Genomic DNA, 21662 nt, shown 5'->3' on the forward strand with positions numbered 1-21662 from the left:
GGACATTGGACTATGACCTATGAACTGAATTCTAAAGAAACTCTTTGCAATCACAAAGCTCACCATCTCTGCCATGAATCTACACCTAAATGAATTGAACTCATGTCTGTATGTATATTGATCTTTTAAAATAAATTTTAGTTCAGTTAATAAGAATTGGCTGTAGCATGTATTTGGGTAAGATCTGATACATTCATTAACCTGGGAGGTAATGTGTCTGATCCTTTAGGATTGGTAGAACCTTTTCTTTTATATGATGAAATGAATTTCTGTAAATCTTAGCATATTTGACGTGGGTACCTGAATGGAGGCCTGAGGCTTTAAGGGAACTGTGTTGTTTGGACTTCTGAGTAACCAGTAAGGTAATAAAGAAACTGTTTTATGCTGGCTCGGTGAATCTAAGTATTGGAATATCCACCAGCTCTTTGGTGTTTGGCTGCCCCATTCTTTGCAGTTCACCCTAACTGAGTGACCATAGCTGGCTCCCCACTAGGACCCTGGTCACAGTGGCATAGTCGTGCTTGGATACACATTACCACAGGTTAATTAGGTTTTTGGATCAGAACCACATGCTTGTCAAAATTTAATTTTGATATTGGAGAGCTTAAGGGTTAAAAATCAGTTACGGTGAGTGACCCATGATCAAGATCCTGACAGAAAAGTCTGGAAGAATTGTGCTTACAGAGAGGGTTGTATTTTAAGCAAAAGGCCCCAGAGCAGGAACTGAAAAATCTGTTAATTGCCAGTGATAAGGAAGCAGACCCAGCGAAAATGCTTGCAGTGAGAAATCAGCAGCTACAAATTGAACAAAAGCAAAAAATAGCTGATATGGAAGGAGAAGCCGCTGAAAGAGAATGCCTGTGTTTTGAACATGAACAAAAAATGGTATATATTCAATTTCAGGAACTAGAAGCTAAGGCAAAAGTGGACAGACTTAAGCTCCAACTCAAGAGAATAAAGGAACAACAAACTATATCATACTGAAAAACCAGTTCCTCTCAACAACAAAGATGGGGATAGAATCTATCGAGTTTGTAACAATGTTGCTATGTTGTTTCACTCTAAGCAGTTGTCTGCGTGTAACCAAATTTACCCCAACACTGCCACCTTTTATGTAAATGCTTTAACTGTGAGCTCAAGTGAAGGTAACCCCATAACTTGTGCAGAGAATGTAAAAGTCAATGGTAAAAGCTGTTTAGGGCAAATTACAGCTTCTAACATCCCTCTTGTTAAAACAGATCTTGTCAAAGAGGAAGATTTATTTACCAAATCAGTGTTTGAATATTGTAATCCTCTGAGTTTACTGTAAGTGTGCCTTTAATCAGAATCCATCTTGAATGGAATAGTGTTAAACATGAAGTTATAGCTGGTGTAAGGAAGTTATTACCTAAGGATCTTTTGATTGGGGATGATATTAAAACTTAGTTCAGTCAAGCTGATGGTATAAACCAGTCACAGGAAAGAAATCCTGAACCTGTCTACTAGGGGCAAGGATTTGCCTATGGAGGGTTTTCCAAATGTTTGTAGGAGAAAGATAGTGGTTCATCTGTGCAAAGAAGCAGTGCATATGTGGAAAACATTCCTAATTGTCTGCATTGGATAAGACTCAGGAAGATGTTTCTCTAGAGCAAATTAAAGTTGGTGATCAGGTTAAAACCCTAATTGAGGAAGAAAAGGGTACATTTTTTATGGGTGATGGAATGTTGGTTAGTAAAGCTTGGGAAAGTAAGCCTGACCCAGGTAAAAGTGATGTGCTTAAAGAAGCTTGGTGTGAGCTGAGGGGTGAAAACATTAGACACTATTTGTGGAAAACAGCAATTTATCTGTTAAGGGAGGAAAAGGCAAAGAAAGTTTAAATGGCATAGGCAGCCTTCTGAGCGGATAGCTTTGTCTAATTAACAGTTTGGGAAGGCAAGATTAGTGGAACATGAGTATCCCTATACCTTACCTGGTACCAGTGTGGAGAATTGTGACAGTGAAGGAAATATTCCTGTGTCTGTTAGGGGTAATGACTTGCCTATGAAGGGAGCTACCCCAATCTCCAAACAATTGTCCATGAACAGCCATATGTGCTGGGACAAAGGAAAGAATATCCCAAGCTGTCTGTCTGTTAAAGGGGAATGTTTCTCCAACTTATTTCTGTCAGTAAAGCAGACAGAAGAAGCCTGTCAGCCTATGATGGTTGAAAATGTATAAGTTGACCCAGAGCTGATTCTGGATACAACTAAAGCCCAGGGAGGAAGTGGTCCTGAATTTATGTCTGCTAGGGATGATGACATTGTAACTAGGTTGCAGCCAGTTAATGTCATAAATAGCTCCTAGAGACCAAGCGATTCTGGTGCTTCTATTTTGCCTTGTGGCACCTTAGAGACTAACAAATTTATTTGGGCATAAGTTTTCATGGGCTAAAACCCACTTCATCAGATGCATGGAGTGGAACATACCTCCCTACTGTATGTTCCACTCCATGCACCTGATGAAATGGGTTTTAGCCCACGAAAGCTTATGCCCAAATAAATGTGTTAGTCTCTAAGGTGCCACAAGAACTCCTTGTTGTTTTTGCTGATACAGATTAACACGGCTACCACTCTGAAATCTATTTTGCCTGTTGCTAGTATGTTGCTGCGTAAAGATATGACAACCTTGTCTGATCAGGGTGATATCATAGCCAGGGCACAAGGAAAACATGAAGGTGATTTGACTATGTTACCCACTGACAGTATGGAAACTTGTAATAAGGAATGCTTTTAATCTTGTGACTATGAAGTCTAGCAGTTTACCTGAAAGGGGGTTTTGTGAAAATCCTCCTGATGGGACAGGTGTGATTCTGGATTTAAGTGAAACCCAGAAAGAGTCTGTTGTTGCTTAGGAAAATGTTCCTTTAGAGAAAGCCCTAGGTGAAAAGGACAAGGGCAGAATTTCTGTGAAAAATGGGTTGTTGCTTAGAAAGATTCCTGAAGAAAAAAATCTTCAGGGTAGTTTTTGCAAGCAGTTTGCGGCAACTGATGGGTGTGGAAGTGATTTGATTGAGTTAACTCAAGGTGAATCACTATAGAGAAAGCAGCAGTTTGTTTGGGAGACTTGTTCCAGTTCCTAATTGCCATAGTCTTTCTAAGGTGTATAGATCCACTGACTTTGCTTTAGAAAGACCCAGTGTGGATAGCTTTGAAAAGGTTTCAAATGAAATAAAAATTGTTAGGGAATTTAAACAGCCCTATAAAATTAATCTGCTTGTTGGGGAGACAATGTTGTTGGAACATGAACGTCTCCATGTTGACTCTTTAAGTAAGCAGTCTGTGACCCAGGTACTGAGGAAAGACCGGGTTACTGGTTACTGGGTTACAAGGATGCAGGGGAGAGCAGGCAAACTCATCTCTAGATATTTTGGATATGTCTTGTAGTCTCTTAGTGTTCTTGACATCTGATTCCATGTGGAAGCAGAGGTTGGTAAGGGAAGAACAAAAAAACCTTGAGTCTAACATGCTAGTGAAAATGGATGGTATCTCTTTAAGACAGAGTCCAGACTGGGAATTGGTAAAGGTTGAGGATTTGAAAACCAGTAAACAAGCTCGTGTCTGTGTTGATGCAAATTACCTGACTGCCTGGGGGGAGAAAGACTTGCCCATAGCCATTAGCAAAGAGGATGCACCCAGCCAGCCAATGGATTCTGTTACACAAAAGAGTTCAGATTTTGAACTCTGGACAGGGAGGAAGGGAAGGATTAAAACTTGCAAATAAAAGCCACAGGTTAACCCTAAAATACCAAAACCCCAAGGAAGTGGTTAAACTGAAAGTCTATGTTAAGGAAGACCCTGAGGTCAAGAAAAAGCTACAAAGATTCAAAATAGATATTGAACAAGTTGACCTAAAGAATGATTTGTCTAAACCAAAGGCTTGGCATGACAAAAATAATTGTAAATGTACACTTGTGATAAAACTAATGTTATTGCTAATGATTGTAACTAACTTGTTGCTGATACCAAAAACTGTGCAGGGTTTTTTTGAAAAACCCTTGAACATGTTGGGGGTGATACATAAGAACTCATTATGTTGTAAAAGCCTTATGGTTATACTGTTTCATTACATGACAACACACTTTATGTTAAAAGGCCTGGAGATTCTGATATTTCACAGTTAGTGCCTGTATCTAATCTTGAAACAGTACACAGCAGAAAAACCACTACAAGCTTGAACTTCTGTGCAAAAGGGGAAACTGAGGTACAACACCTCACAGCTTTCATGACTGAATGCCAGAGTAAGTGCTCTTTGAAAAACATTATTTTAACAGATAGATCAAACCCTGGAATCAGTAAAGTGTTTCACAAAGTATGGATAAAGCTTTTGGCTGGGGCCAAAGCATGCATCAATAATTTGGCCTCAAAGAATTCAGTATAAGCACAGCTCATATCAATGTTGGAAGGTTGTTAAGGTGTATCCAGGAGCTCTAATTTCGCCCTTTCACACCAGTCTCACATTGGGATGTGACGCATGGCTAGAAAGGGTTAAACAGCCTGCAAAATAGAATAAATAACTCACAGAAGACATGTGGGGAGATAATATTTGTGTTTGTGTGTATTTATATATGTATGAGTAGGGTCAACAATGTAATCAACAGTCCCGGTTTATGTTGTATTCCGATATCATTTAAATTAATTGTAAATACGGGATATCTCAGTATTCATCTCTCTTTGAAATGTACTGTGAATGGTGTAGGAAAAGGCAAATGGCCTTATGTTAATTTGTATAGCTAAGTACCGATGATGGACCTCCTTCAAAGTCATCCTAATTACCTTTTGTTCCCCAAGGAACTCCCAACTTGTCAAAGAGGACATGAAATTGTATAAAAGATCCTTGGGTCCTGATTCTGTCATCTCAGATCTGCTTAAGCTTCATCAGGGGAAGTTTGAGTCGCAAGACTGAGGTCCCAGTTAGGCTGGTACGCCCTGAATATGATATTTGGACATTGGACTATGACCTACTAAATTCTAAAGGAACTCTTTGCAACCACAAAGCTCACCATCTGTCTGTATGTATATTGATCTTTTAACCATACTCTCTCTCTCGTTTTTTTAATAAAATTTTAGTTTAGTTAATAAGAATTGGCTGTAGCGTGTATTTGGGTAAGTCTGAAACATTCATTAACCTGGGAGGTAATGTGTCTGATCCTTTGGGATTGGTAGAACCTTTTCTTTTATATGATGAAATAAGATTTACAGACATTTTTATCATATTTGACGTGGGTACCTGGATGGAGGCCTGAGGCTGGATCACTTTAAGGGAACTGTGTTGTTTGGACTTCTGAGTAACCAGTAAGGTAATAAAGAAGCTGTTTCATGCTGGCTTGGTGAATCTAAGTATTGGAATATCCACCAGTTTTGGGGGGTTTGGCTACCCCATTCTTTGCAGTTAACCCTAATTGAGTGACCACAGCTGGCTCACCACTAGGACCCCAGTCACACTGACCCTTTCCACAAGTAGGAGTAAAAGGAAGGGCACTTAGAACTAATGCCAAAGATAGCACACTCTATTTCAGTCCATGTTATTCTTACCATGGTCTTGGTATCAGCAAAGCCATGCTTCTGTGCCAGGTTCCAGAGATTGACTGAAAGCTGGTTTAGTTTGTTGTTCCGTAGATCTCCATGAGCTAAAATACTATTAAAGAAGTAGAGCGCCAGCTGGCTTTGGCGCTTCAGAGTCTACCATTAAAAAACAAAACAAACAACAATTATTCTACAGCCATCCTGAAGTTCTGATATATCAGCAAAATATAGATATCCTGTAAATTATACACACAGTCTAGAGAATTTTACCAACAGCTAGATATATGCTCTGTAACAAACAGGCCTAGCATTATCGATATCAGCAAGCACTTTGGGACTAGTCCTCCATGCATTTATCCTCAAAATAGGACAAATAAAAAAAACCCCACCTGTCTACTCATTCAGCCTCATTCCAAAGCAGTGTGAGTTACAGAAGCTCCTACATCAGGTGTCAGTTTAGCTCAATGACTTGGTACATTTTTGTAATAGTGTGTGTTCTGGATACCTGAATGGTTGTAGCTATAAACACCACCACTACTGCATACTCGCAGTACTGAGCGTGGGTACCTCTTCTGCCACCTCACTGGCAGGGCTGTTTGAAAGGTTCTACTAGAACCCTGAACTTACCTGAGATCAGGGTGCCTTTAAGATAATATTAGGACTGTGAATATTTATAAGAGTCCAGCAGACTTGGGGTGATATTGATATAAGCTGACCTTCCTTTTAGCCCCTCACACCTAATGGCAGCTTCCACAGGGATCTCAGCACTGTCCTCTCAGAGGTCCTCCCAACAGTTGCTTGCTGTCTCTTGAGGCCAGGAGGTTTCCCCCACTTTTTATAGTCAGGGAAATCCTACAAAGGATCTTTGGAACATAGGCAACCATGCACTAGACCTTATGGAGTGCTACTGGCCATCCTGCTTAGCTTACTAGTGGTTGCAATAGCAGTCAAATTGTGTTTTAGGGAATAAAAGGCAGAGGCAAGTAAGGTATGTTACAGAAATGTGACCCAACTGCCTCTGACCCTCTCCTCCCAAAAGCTTTCAAAGTGGGACTCTGTATCAGTATGCAGAAGCCCAAGATCACGGAGACAGGAGAGAATGCTGTCATCACGGGCAGAGGTGAGATTGGTGGAGCAGAGTACAAGAGTTGGCGACTTTGTCTATCTTGGAAGTACAATATAAGCTAGTGGCCTGCTCACTAAGAAAGCAAGAATAGTAAAGGCAGTAGATCATTTTCCTGTCTGTCAAACATTTGGAGGAGTGAGAAGATGAGACTGTACAATGCTATTGTCCTCCCAACATTATTGTTAGCCCTGGAAACATGACAGATTACTCCTCGGATCAGGTGAGAAGGCATGGGGTTTGGGGGGGGGGTGTAAAAAAAGACAGATGGAGTGAGGGAGTTATTGCAAGGGGGGGGAGTCACATAGTTCAGAAGGGCTAGTGGGGAGGACAAACTGGAGCAGGGGCTGAATGGAAGTGGGGGTGCAGGGACACGGGGACAGGAGAGAGGGGTGGCTGAGTGCGGGTGCAGGGACACATGGGGATAGGGCCTGATGTGCCTGACGGATTGGGAGAGGCTAGGGGTCAGCCAGGATCTGCATGGGGGAGGCTCCCCAACTCCCTAACAATCCCTCCACCCCCAAAAAAACCTGTTCCATACTTCTCCCACCCACACCCAACAATCCACCTGGTTCACTCCCAGGCTCCTTCCGAGCAATTACTTCCTTCTCCCTCAGCTTCTCCATTACCCCTGACTCTCCAAACCTTTGCACTGCTTCTGAGGCATGCGGGAAATACGTTTCTGTATTGTAGTTTAAATACTCAAAGTTCTGTAGTAATCTGCCTAGTAAGGAATCTATTTGTCAAAAAAACATTTCCTGAATCTTTCTTGTTGTCTGTATTGTTACAGACATACTTACTGACAGGTATTTTTAAATAAGTTACCAAAATAATTGAAACTGGCATGATTATATTGTCTTATTTTGACAAATAAAATATGCAGAATTTTAAAATATTGTGCGCAGAATTTTTAGCTTTTTGGTGCAGCATTCCACCATGAGTAGCAGGTAATGGAAATACATGACAGGAAGCTGTAGACATTTCACCACCATTGTTTAAGAAGAATCTTGAGAATTCATTGGAGAAATTGTGTAACCAATGAGAAAGTGTTGTGCTGCACAGGTCCCCAGACTGTGGACTCAATAATTAGATAGAGACTGCTTTGTCATCAGCCTACCCGTAGCAGAAGCTCAAGGTATTTCAGACTGGATTCCACCCGGAGAAAAAAGAAGTCATGGAAGACAAAGAATGACCTATCGCAGGATGATTGAAAAGGATATTACCATCATGGAGACAACTTATGATGGAGTCGCATCTTGGTCTGGATAGACAGCAATGGAAAGAATGGGCTGTGCAGGAGATTCTAAGTCTAAGTCTCCTCCCAAGAGATACAGAAAAAGGGGAGAGGGCTTCCTTGCTCCAGAAGGCAGCGGGGAAGAACCCCTTGACAAGTTTTTTAAAAAATTAATTGCAAAAACTTTTGTTCTATAAGAGACCTGATCTTTACTCAGCTATACTACAGACCTCTTAGCATCACCACCAGCAGGGGGCACGCATAATGGAAATGCTGACACCACTTGCACTGTTATTTATGCCTGTGTTGCTAGGCACTGCTATTATCAAAGGCCACGTCCGAGAGGAGATATTTATTTACCATTGCTTTTCTAGAGCTGTGCTTTGTGTTCGGCTCGCTTGGAAAAGAGACCGTTGATTAAAAGGCAGAGCCTCATCTACTACAGTAATTGAATCAATTGAAGAGCAGTTAGAAGCAAGTGCACAATCATGGTGAACCCCCCACATTAATTAACAAATTTCATACTTCACTTGAGCCCTCTCTAAATTCAGCCAGTAAATTCTATGGCCAGTATGCGGTATTGCTGTGGCAGTGAAAGGAAATTAACGTTTCCTATCACGGCCAGCAGAACTAATTGCATATGCACGCTATCAAAAAGGAGATGGCATGGACCGAGCAGCTAAATAAGGACAAGAGAAGATACCCACCCCCACTGGGGGCAGTAGCACTTGATCATTAAGCATTTAGCGACTAACGTACAAACACTCCAACTCTTTCAAATCAGTGAGATTACGCATGGTAACAAGTACCAGCAAACATGTTAATAAAACGTAGGCTCAGACCTTCACTATTTTATCTATTTTTCTCCCACTTGTGACTGTGTCTTTTATTCATGGTGCCCCTTAGTTTGGGAGGCTCTCCCAAACCTAACATATGCCAAACTACCTTAGAAAACTTTGGACAACGGGTCTGTCAGTGAAGCATCTAACTATGAAGACAACAAGCTATTGTATGGTTTGGGCCACGGTATTTTATTCATAAGTGCCTTTAGAATGTAAGTTCTGCACATACCGATTCTGTTCTTTATTTAGCATGTTCAGCTGCTACATACGTAGGAAGAGATTTTACACAACTGACCAAAAAAAAAAAAAAAAACCCACCAAATTGGCAAGGTCATGTAGCATTAGGGTATTTAACTATCACACAGTTGAATATATAAAGTCATCACATAGTACAAGTGGCTACTTTTCAATAGATTATTACTTTTATATTCTGAGGTGGTGCTTAGAATAGTAGATTGAAAACCCCTTTCTTAAAAACTTTTATTACAAAAATTATGGGTCACTCAATGAGTGTATAAATCCCCACTAGCGTTAATGGGAGTAATGTGCAGCAGTCACGGAGGAAATGCTTCCAGTTACATTTATATACTGTAGCACCTTTCATTCCAGTGGCTCCCAAAGCGCTTTACAGCCTTACGGTATATCTATACTACCCGCCGGCTCGGCGGGCAGCGATCGACCCCCAAGCGCTCTCCCATCGACTCCGGTACTCCACCGGAGTGAGAGGCACAGGTGGAGTCAATGGGGGAGCGTCAGCGGGGGAGCGTCAGCAGTCGACTCACCGCAGTGAACACACTGCAGTGAGTAGATCTAAGTACGTCGACTTCAGCTACATTATTCACGTAGCTGAAGTTGCATAACTTAGATCGATTCCTGCCCCCCGCCACCGCCGCCCAGTGTAGACCAGGCCTTAGATTCAAGCATCATTTCATCCACTATTGAAATGTAGCCACCTCTGGACACAGACACAGTCCATCAGTCTGCCCCCGCAACACTATTCTAACAGGAAGCGCAACAACATATCTAGCAAACTATTGGGAAACTATGAGTAGTTAGAAAGTAACTATCAGAGCTGAGATAAAGCCAGGACACTGCACTAGGACCAACACCTTTGGGCAAAATGAAAAAAAAAGAAAAAATATGTGATGATGTGGCATGTCCGCATGCGTTTGAGATGGTAGAATAATGTGATGCAAAGCGTTTTTGCCACTCCACCATGTATTTTGTACTTGTAGATTTTAAAGAACTACTTCAGAAATGTTTAGAGTATTTAAATTATCTGGACTATTTCCCCCCTCCACCTTAGGTTAACCACTTGTGCCTATATATTTTTGCTTGAATCCAAACATAAAGCGAGACTGTTTGAAACTGCCTGCAGGTTTACGATAGTAATAATCCTAGTGGAGCTAGATTATTGAGCAGAGAGCAGGAGAGGTGGTCAAAGGTCTCTCCCCTGGATATCCCCACCACATTGTATTTCTATACAATATATATGCATGTGTATATGGCCCACACTATGTTTAACATTTTAAAAAACTTGGTAACATACAGCACACTTCAAAAAGGATGCAACACATTGAAGACAGAGTCAGAAGAAAGGGATGTACATTATTCACAGTATTTCGAGGTAAGCACACAGGTACAAGTAGGAGATGGGGATCCAACCATATGTTAGAAGTTGCAAAGTTAAGAGATGCACAGGCTCCAGAGAAGATGAAGTAAAGGCCATATATGAAAAGGAACAAAACCGAGAGGCATACAACACTCTGTATTATGATCAACAAGAATATTTGTGTATCATGGCACTGACCTCAAATCTGAGTGAGAAATCCATGTCAACGTGCTGTCAACTCCACTGACATAACCAAGACTGAATTGTGGAGGGCGTTCCAACTCACAAGAATGTATTTATGGGCAGCAAACACAAAGGAATAGATCAAGTTTCTGGCAGTCACATAAATCATGAGACTAATAGTTCCCACACCAAAGAGAGCAGAGGGTACCCACTTGGTAGGCATTTTTCATAATCTTTGAAACAGTGTAGATGACATTGGAATAAAGAAAGAACTACACAACCCCAGAACACGTAGCCTCTTATGTCACTCATGTCCTATCCCCTCCAGCAAAGAGTAGAGTAATATCTTAATTTAATATGGCACGATGGAGAAAAATGTGATCTTGCTGGTCTTCAGTCTTATTATCCATTTTAGCACTGCTTACAATAGCAACCCTGCTTCCGAGCATTCACTCCAGTCTTCTGTTGAAATCTGCTCGCTTTGAGCTTCACGCTGTGAGGAACAAGGCATTTGGGGCTTTAGATGTGCTCCTTCCTCTCAGGAGGTCACAATGGGCAGCTTCTCCTCTCCTCAAGAGTCCCTCAGGGGCCTGTTCATACACATTAATCAATTAGGGAAGATCATAAGATGGTATAGGCAGACATCATCAAGCTCTCAGAACTTAATCCATAGTGCCATTACACAGTTATCCTCCCTTTGGGATAATAAAGCCCCTCGATATAAGACAACTGACTCAAGTTCAGCCTGAGTAAGAGGTGATGCTGATTGGAACAGAGGAAACACTAATAACCCAGCAGCAGCTCTGAACTCGCCAACTGTTGTAAGTGCAAGTCCCCTGTTTACTAAGGTAGTATGGACACAGTCTTAGGGTCCTCTTGGACTCATCATTGCTCCTGCACTCCTAAATAGTAACAGCAAACAAATTCCTTCTTCAGATGGCCAGATGACTAAATCCTTTCTTGTGGATACAGACCTTGAAGCAGCACTCTGATTTGTCAGTCTCACTCTAGGAGTACTCCAACACACTCTACATGGGAACTCCAGCTGGTTTGGCATGCAGGAGCTTGCTTTCCTGGTTAGACCAATGAGAACATACTACTCCAGTGATCCAAACCCTATATTGGCTACCGATCAAATTCAGGATACCCTTCAAGACCATGGCCCTAATTTTTAAAGTCTTCATTAAAGGAGAGCTGAGCAACTCAGCTATTTGTCTCTCTATTGCCACATGGGGTTCATGGACGATGGAGCCAAAGGCAATACTCTCAGAAGCACTTTTGTTGAAAGCCCTTGTCCAGAGAAATCCTTGTCAGTGGAGATCAGGATGGTTCCCACTCTTGCCACTATTAAAGAGCAGTACAAGACACTTCCCGCTGAGCAAGCCTTCCAAGAAAACTCTAAGCTTCAACTATAGCCTGGCTAGATTTCTCAGACTGACAACTTAATAAAAAGTAGTTGCTTTTCTAGACATATCACAACTGTACTCATGAGACCACTCAATACCTTTTGGTTATGGAAGCAAGATGAGATGTTGGAATGAAGAATTTTAACTGGTTGTAGTCTAATCAAGTTGCTGGAAATTCTGAAAGCACTGTAAGTTCACCTTGTCTTTGAGATGTATTATTTGAATGAGGAGCAGGATGAAGTTTGCACTTTTGATAACTGGAACTGTGGGAGAAACAGAATTGCAGGTATTTGTTTCTGGCAACTCCTACAGCTTACAGATACTTTCCCAACAGTGGAGGAAGCATACCCCCTGCTCCAAGGAGCTAACAAAGCCATTACCGTTTGAAGGCTTTAGTAACAATACTGGAGTGCCGATAATAGAGAATTGTTTCAGGAAGAACTTTAAATCTTTAACATCTTTAAAATAAAAAATAGGTGAGCTAATCAGGTAAATAGCTACAGTGGCTGAAAGATTAAGGAGCTTTACTATAATCCTAAAGGTTGAGAGTTCAAGTCTTGCTTGATCTCGCCCTGAAAGGCCATCATCAGTTATCACCCAGGTGCAAAATGCGTACCTGATCCATCAGGTTAGGGCAGTCAAAGGTGGTCGGACATGACGCTGGCCACCTCACTTCCTGGTGTAACACTGGCTATGAAACTGCCTTAACTGCATCAGCCTGAGGAGCCATTGGTTCCGGGGAATTTTGACTAATCTGGCGCTCTATGTGTTACTCAGCACATGGGGAATCCACGCTCAGTTTTTTGAAGTGGGAGAAAACACACTTTCTAGCGACACTTCCTGGTTGAATGGAGCAATACCAAGTGGCTTTGGAGGAACCAGTTTCCATCATTCCCTGAGACTTACTGTAAATAGTCAAATGTCTATACAGGAACAGAAACACTCTAACAAGAGGCTATCAAGATAAGAATGACCTACAGCAGACCTACTGTAACACTTTGGATTTGGATCAAAAGCGAACGGCTCTGCATGAAACGTGCACACATTTGACTGTTCACGACTCAGTCCAACTGCAGCAGGCAGGATTTTAACATTTATTGCACCCAAAATGCAATAAAAATGCAAAGCAGGGAACAGTGTGGTGGCACACTCCCATGACCACAGATGGTTTGTATTTCTATAGGGTAGTTTGGGACTGTACATTTCAGTTCAAACACTAACATCTCACAAAAGCAGCAGCATTTTTAAAAGATATTTTAAAGGAATATAGGAAGAAAGGAGGAGCATACTGTGTTAACATCAGATTCGCTTCTCTTCCTTCAAATTGCAGTTTGGTAAAATCATTTTATTACACGAAAATCAATTCCCTTTTATGGGTTTCAAATGAAATGAACCAAGGAAAACCAATATCAGCAGAGGCTTGTTCATGTAAATGAGCAGCCAAATAATAAAAGGTCGCCAACACTGAAGTAATCAAAATAAAATCTGAGATGATTTTCTGCCAAGTACTGCTTTAGAGCTGAAGGATGTGACTTTAATCATCCTCATCAACCCCTACACCCCCCATCCTCCCAAAAAAGAAAAAAGAGAAATACTTGGCTCCTGATGTAGTGCTCTTCATCCACAGATCTGAAAGCACTCTGTAAAGGAAGGCAAATATCCCCCCATTTTACAACTGGGGAAACTGAGGCACGGAAGTGACTAGACTTGTCCAAGATCACACAGCTTGCCAATAACAGAGCTAGGATCAGAATTCATGTCCCTTTACTCTCAGTCCAGTGTCCCTCTATCTACTGGACCACAATACCTCCTGCTTCAGTGAATTAGCTAGAGGGACTCTCTTAGTAGTCTAAGCATCAGGTTTGTAAAGCTAGACTTCCTGGAAATACAAGTCTCAATGCCAGCAGGACAGGCTCAGCCTGTGTGAGGTAAATACAGTGACAGTTTACTGTGTTTGCTATTTGACAGAGTATCTTAAAACCCAGTCCTATGTGTTCTGTGAGCACATTGAAAAGATCCCATGGCACTATTCATAAGAGCAGAAGTTGCTTTGGTGTCCTTGCCATTGCCCAGGGTGCTGGTTTGCTGTTGCATCCAAAGAGAGCTGTATTTCATTGTGGTACTGTACACACACAGTTTATGCTGTATGTTGGAATATGTCACTGTAAAAATGTGGGATTTATTAATTTTGAATCTCTACAGTTGTTTTATGAGAAAGGATTTGATATCAAAGGCAGAGGAAATACTACTCTAACAGCAGTAGCTGGGCTCTCAAGTGTGTGTTGCTTAATGAATTCTTGGAGGCAAACCTTAAGGATCTCTCTCTCTCTTTAGAAGAATTTCTAAAATGTAATCCCAGCAGAAGTGGGAGAAAATAAAAAGAAACCTATTTGGCGAGAAGCCAAGTAAGATGACATAAGAGAAGGACCTCGGCTCTATTTTCTTTCCATCAAAGACTCACTTTGCCCTGTATTTCAGGCTATAAGACATGAGACAATAGTCTAATAGAGGTAGTTAAAAAAAATAAAAATAAAAAAAATAAAATAAAAGCTGTTGCTGTGGGAATTGAAGCTCAGAAACAGACATGTTACCAGGGCATAGTCTGTTCTCATGCAGAGGTGATGAGTTCAGTAACGTGGAGAATACCAGTCATTACCCCAGAACAGATGAGCCCATAGAGCTGTTTTTGATCTCACATACTGTATAAACCCAAAATCAAGGAATCCAGTAAGTCGACAAGGGTTTTTGCTTTGTTTTAGCTAGTGTAACCATTATTCAAAATAGAGTAAAAGTGAAAGTACTCCCTACAACTAAGCAAATAATTCTTAATATCCTCTGGGATGCAGAGCTTTTACAAATAAACTTCCACTGTATTTAGCTCAGAACAGACTAATGGGTTAATTCTCATTTTGTCCATTAGCCTATTCCAGAAGTCTGGTTAGGCTGGTGAGAAAAATAGCAATTGGGACTAGGGAGAAAGTAGAGACTTTGGTTTAGGTCAGGAGTGAAGTGACAGCTGGGAGGGAATGGGAACAGAAGGGAGCTGAAGAGATTACACCTTGAGAAAAGCAGCAGGACCAAAGTTGGCACCAGAGCAGCTTTCACTGCCTAGCAAAAAACAATTCTGTCTGGTACAACTAACTGTCCATGTCATGCACAGAATGCAGCTAAACAATCCATCTCTTAAAGAGTACAACAACTAATAGTGGGGTTATAAATATTACTGAATCTCTTCACCCCACTGTTGCCTACATGATGTCAGTTTATTTTTTTTAACCAAAGTAACACCATACAATCCTCTCCAGCTTTGTAAACATTCACAGGGCTTTTGAAAAGCAGCAGCGCACTATATTGCACTGTCAATTATTTACTCCGGGGGAATTCTGCATCACTGTGTGCACACAGAATTCATGTCTCCCACAGATTTCTTTGCTTCCCCACAGAAAAATGACTTCTGACAGGGAAGCCACAAGAATGGTCACACACCCCTCCCCAGCAGCGCAGGCAGATTGGTTCAGGTGCCCAGAGCAGCCGGTAGACATGTAAATCACCACTGCGGTGAGTGGGCTGGGGAGTCGTGCATGTGAGAAAGAGACACTCTGTCCCTCTCGTTTGCTATTGCAGCACATTCGGCATGGAGGGGCAGGGCTTCAGGGTGTTTCTGAGGAGGTAGGCATGGGCAGAGCAGAATGTAGAAGCCTGCCTGCTTTGTGAATTGTTCCCATTGTCTTTGTGAATTCCCCCAGGAGTACAAAACAGGTGTAAAAGTTTTAAGACTCCTTTACATTGCCAGAGAGGTGTAAAGGACAGTATGGCCTTATAAATACTTATGGTGCTTTAGTGATTAGAACCGATCTAACTTTCTGGACTGAAAAAATTCCCTATCAAAATGTGCTCTATGAACTGTTTGCTACTGATCTTTCTGGAGATGGTCAGTAGCCAATATAAATTTTGAGTTTGATTCCCCAGCCCTCACTTGCTCTTCAGTTGTCTATGATATAACACTAAGCATACGGCTGCATATTATATGCTCCCCACTCCCATTCTCCATCCATTGTATTGTAATTTAAATAAATTACTGAAATAATTGAAACCAGTGTGATTATATTGCGTTATTTTGACAAATAAAATATGCAGAGCTTTTGCAGAATTTTAAAATATTGTGCGCAGAATTTTTTAATTTTTGGCATAGAATTCCCCCAGGAGTATTAATTGGAAAGGCCCATTTATTGGTCTCTGCAAGTGATTTGGTGTTGCATTATACAGTAATAAGACAAGAAAAGTCATACCTCCTCCTGTCCAAGGGTCTTCAGATGGTCCAGGATCTGAGCGATCACCGCCTCACACAGCTTGTTAATTTCAATCAGGAACTTGGAGTCTCCACCATAGAGGGTGTCATTGGAATCAACTGCAGAAACAAGCATAAATAAATCTAAGTTTAATTTGGTTAATTATCTAAGTGTGTTTGCTGCAAAACAATACTGGATATTTAAAACAGATTGTTTTTAAAGCTGTAAAATGACCCCACCTGCATATGAAATCTTTCATAAAGACCTGACACCTGTGTTTTTACCACCATTGCACACTGCAACATAAAACATACAGCACAACATACGAATCTTCCATATAGCCAGATCCCTTGCTTCCACTGAAGTTAGACAGGTTTTGCCATTGACTTTAATAGGAAAGAGATTGATTAAGTGGATGAACAATTTATGCTTTATCCAATACAAGCACCAACATATAGTTTTGCAGAGTGTTCCAGCAACCACAAACCTGGAGCCCTCATATATTACCATACCGCTTTACAACTGAAAGTAGCAGAAAAGCTACTTGTCTCTGTCAGAGCAATAGGGTTCATGGAAAGAGAATTTCAGAAAAATTCGTGAAAACTGAAAGGCTTGTGCCCCTTTTGTAGCACATACCTCGTACGCTGTACATTTAAATTTTTCACTTAGCTGTTCCATACCTTTGTTTGTAACTTACTACATGAACGCAAGGCTGACAATCTGGACAAAAGTTTGGCTTATTGACATTGCCACCCCAATTTTCCAGATTATTAAATATTATAAAATGTGTTACTGGGACAAGTGACACCAATTTCTCTTCAATGCTTAACCCCTCTAGCTGATGCTCCCTGTATACCTCTGAAACCTAGTCCCATAAGTATAAGGAAATCAGGCATATGTGCAACTATCCAGGTGACTCTGGAATTATATATGCATGTTGCTTACACCAGGTTTATATTTATTTGTATACTTAAAAAATAGTAAGGCATTCTAAAATAAAAGTTGCCCATGACTTTCAGTTAAGCAATACTGACTAAATTCAGATAATAGCAGGAATTTTCAAATTAGTCTATTGTTTTATACCAACTACGTAGCCTTCTTTCACCTAGCCACTTTAAGCAACATTCATTTTAAAGAAAATACATTACAAGAAGAATTTTCAAAGACAAACATATTCTAGAGAAATCAGGGAGTGGGAGAGGAAGATCATCCCCAGTCCTCAGAGAACTCATCTATTTAAAAGGTTTGGTTTTGTTGTTTTATTTTATTACTCTTTGGAAAAGACGGTTACTCACCGTTGTAACTGTTGTTCTTCGAGATGTGTTGCTCATATCCATTCCATTAGGTGTGCGCGCGCCGCGTGCACGATCGTCGGAGAATTTTCTACCCTAGCAACACCGGCGGGTCGGCTGTGGAGCCCCCTAGAGTGGCGCCTTCATGGCGCTGAATATATACCCCAGCCGACCCGGCGCCCCCTCAGTTCCTTCTTGCCGGCTACTCCGACAGTGGGGAAGGAGGGCGGGTTTGGAATGGATATGAGCAACACATCTCGAAGAACAACAGTTACAACGGTGAGTAACCGTCTTTTCTTCTTCGAGTGCTTGCTCATACCCATTCCATTAGGTGACTCCCAAGCCCAACTTAGGTGGCGGGGTCGGAGTGAGACATTGCTGTGTGCAAAACCGCTGATCCGAATGCAGCATCGTCCCTGGACTGCTGCAGTAGTGCATAGTGAGCTGTAAACATGTGGACTGATGACCAAACCGCAGCTCTACAAATGTCCTGGATCGGAACTTGCGCCAGGAAAGCCGTCGAGGAAGCTTGGGCCCTCGTGGAGTGAGCGGTGAGGTGCGGTGCTGAGACACCTGCCAGGTCATAGCAAGTCCGGATGCAAGACGTAATCCAGGAGGATAGGCGTTGCGAGGAGACCGGTGAGCCTTTCATTCGGTCGGCCACTGCAACGAAGAGTTGCGTCGTCTTTCTAAAGTGCCTTGTGCGGTCAACATAGAAAGCCAGGGCCCTGCGTACGTCCAGAGAATGTAAACGTTGATCCTGGCGAGTAGCATGTGGTTTAGGATGAAAGACCGGGAGGAATATATCCTGGTTGATGTGAAATGGGGAAACCACCTTAGGGAGAAAGGCAGGATGTGGACGAAGCTGCACTTTATCCTTATGGAAAACTGTATAAGGGGGCTCGGATGTAAGCGCCCTGAGTTCAGAAACGCGCCTTGCTGAGGTGATGGCTACGAGGAAGGCTGTCTTCCAGGATAGGTACAAAAGTGAACAGGTGGCCAGTGGCTCGAATGGAGGACCTGTGAGCTTGGAGAGAACCAGGTTGAGGTCCCACGTCGGGACGGGCTGACGTTGTTGTGGGTACATCCGGTCTAAGCCCTTGAGGAATCTAACGACCATCGGGTTAGAGAATACCGAGGACGCGAGTTCCCCTGGGTGAAAGGCTGATATAGCGGCCAGGTGAACTCTAATTGAAGATATCGCCAACCCCTGCTGTTTTAGGGAGAGGAGATATTCCAATATGAGAGGAATAGGTGCCTGTAACGGGGACGTGGCTCGTTGTTCGCACCAACAGGAGAACCGCTTCCACTTAGCCAAGTACGTGGCTCGTGTTGAGGGCTTCCTACTGCTCAACAGAATCTGTTGGACCGATAGTGAGCATTCTTGCTCTGCCTGGGAGAACCATGGAGCAGCCACGCCGTGAGGTGAAGAGAATGCAGGTCGGGGTGACGCAGTCGGCCGTGGTCCTGAGAGATGAGATCCGGACATAATGGAAGCGGGATCGGTGTCTGAATCGAGAGTTCCAACAGTGTGGTGTACCAATGTTGTCTCGGCCACGCTGGAGCGATCAGAATTACCTGTGCCTGGTCTCTGCACAATTTGAGCAGTACCTTGTGGACCAGAGGAAACGGAGGGAAGGCATAAAACAGGTGGTCTTTCCAGGGAAGGAGAAACGCATCCGAGAGGGAGCCCGGAGCTCGACCTTGTAGGGAGCAGAACACGTGGCTCGAGATGCAAACAGGTCTATCTGGGGAAACCCCCACTTCTGGAAGATGGAATGTATGATGTCCGGACGGATGGACCACTCGTGCGTCTGAAAAGACCTGCTGAGTCGGTCCGCTAAAGTGTTCTGGACTCCAGGGAGGAACGATGCCGTGAGATGGATTGAGTGGGCGATGCAGAAGTCCCACAGGTGAATGGCCTCTTGGCATAGAATTGACGAACGTGCTCCTCCCTGCTTGTTGATGTAAAACATGGCCGTGGTGTTGTCGATGAGAACTAACACACAGCGGCCACGTAGGAGATTGAGAAATGCCTGGCACGCCAGGCGCACCGCCATCAGTTCCCGAACATTGATGTGCAGGGCTAACTGGGATGCAGTCCACAGGCCCTGAGTATGGTGTTCGTTGAGGTGGGCGCCCCAACCCAGAGATGAAGCGTCTGTAACCAGGTGCAGAGAGGGTTGTGGTGCGTGAAATGGCATCCCCTCGCAAACCACATTGTGATCTAGCCACCAGGTGAGGGAGGTCAGGACCGAGTTCGGGATCGTGACCACCATGTTCAGGCTGTCCCGATGTGGGCGGTATATCGATGACACCCAGGTCTGGAGTGGGCGAAGCCGAAGTCTGGCATGCCTGGTTACGTACGTGCAGGAAGCCATGTGACCCAGTAGGGTGAGGCACGACCTCACCGTGGTAGTTGGGAAGGCCCTGAGCCCTTGAATGAGGCTTGTGATGGTACAAAAGCGGTTGTCTGGCAGGATGGCTTGTGCACGTCTGGAGTCTAGGACTGCGCCGATGAATTCTATTCTCTGGGTAGGTTCTAGAGTGGATTTGTCCTTGTTGAGAAGGATGCCCAACTCGTTGAATGTGTGCACTATTATGTGGACGTGAGCTCGAACTTGCTCTTTGGTGCGACCGCGTACCAGCCAGTCGTCTAGGTACGGGAACACCTGTATCCCTTGCCGACGAAGGTACGCTGCCACGACAGCCATACATTTCGTGAACACTCTTGGGGCCAAGGATAGGCCGAAGGGAAGGACTGCAAATTGATAGTGCACTCTGCTTACCACGAATCGCAGGAAGCGTCTGTGAGGCGGGTAAATTGCAATATGAAAGTATGCGTCTTTCATGTCGAGGGCGGCGAACCAGTCTCCAGGATCAAGGGAAGGGATAATGGCCCCCAAAGAGACCATGCGGAACTTCAACTTTACTACGAATTTGTTGAGTCCGCGCAAGTCCAAGATGGGCCGCAGACCTCCTTTGGACTTGGGGATCAGGAAGTAACGGGAATAAAATCCCCTGCCCCTTAACTCTACTGGAACCTCCTCTATGGCCCCCATAGCAAGGAGCGTGGAAACCTCCTGTATAAGAAGTTGCTCGTGAGAAGGGTCCCTGAAGAGGGACGGGGAAGGGGGGTGGGAGGGAGGGATTGAAGAAAACTGGATAGCGTATCCCCTCTCTACCGTGTGAAGGACCCAACGGTCCGAAGTTATAAGGGACCAAACACGGTGGAAGTGGGAGAGGCGATCTCGAAAGGAGGGGGCTGGATCCTGGGGGATGACTGGGGCGCCGTCCTCGACCGCACCTTCAAAAGTTCTGTCTAGGACCTGAAGGTGGCCTTGGTGGCCCCTGGTTCTGACCGGGTTGAGGGCCAGCCCACCTTCTCCTACCACCTCGCCCTCGCCTTCTAGCAGAGTCCTGTCTCTGACGAGGTGGAGGGGGGTAGAAACGTTGAGGCTGGGGCCTGAATGGTCTGCGCTGGGGACCCGCAACATGCATCCCCAGGGAGCGCATGATTGTCCTGGAGTCCTTGAGGCTCTGTAATCGAGAGTCCGTCTTCTCCGAGAACAACCCCTGTCCTTCAAAGGGCAAATCCTGCAGGGTTTGCTGTAACTCGGGGGGCAAACCCGAGACTTGGAGCCAGGAGGTCCTTCGCATAGCGATACCTGCGGCCAGGGTTCTCGCAGCCGAGTCCGCTATGTCCAGGGAGGCCTGTAAGGAGGTCCGAGCCACCTTCTTACCCTCCTCTACCAAGGCCCCAAACTCTTCCCTGGACTCTTGGGGAACCAATTCCTTGAACTTCCCCATAGAGTTCCAGGAATTAAAGTTGTAGCGGCTCAGGAGCGCCTGCTGGTTAGCCGCTCTAAGTTGCAGCCCTCCAGCTGAATAAACTTTACGGCCAAACAAATCGAGGCGCTTAGCCTCCTTCGATTTGGGCGCTGCGGCTTGTTGACCGTGGCGCTCCCTTGCATTCACTGATGACACCACCAGTGAACACGGCTGGGGATGGGTATACAAGTACTCGTAGTCTTTGGAAGGGACAAAGTACTTTCTTTCCACCCCTCTCGCTGTGGGTGGGATAGAGGCAGGAGTTTGCCATATCGTAGTTGCGTTCGCCTGGATCGTGCGGATCAGGGGC

General features: G+C 43.7%; 1 protein-coding gene across 1 annotated transcript in view; it reads right to left on the bottom strand.

The window, feature by feature from the left end:
* VPS35L (VPS35 endosomal protein sorting factor like) overlaps positions 1 to 21662 on the bottom strand; it is a gene marked incomplete at its 5' end in the record, with an annotated part of 109885 nt that overhangs the window by 2027 nt on the left and 86196 nt on the right. Inside the window, 2 exon segments of the mRNA XM_034783166.1 lie at positions 5550 to 5696; positions 16230 to 16348. Coding sequence (XP_034639057.1) covers positions 5550 to 5696; positions 16230 to 16348 — 266 coding nt within the window.

Source organism: Trachemys scripta, chromosome 10, assembly GCF_013100865.1.
Source record: "Trachemys scripta elegans isolate TJP31775 chromosome 10, CAS_Tse_1.0, whole genome shotgun sequence".
Taxonomy (NCBI): Eukaryota; Metazoa; Chordata; order Testudines; family Emydidae; genus Trachemys; species Trachemys scripta.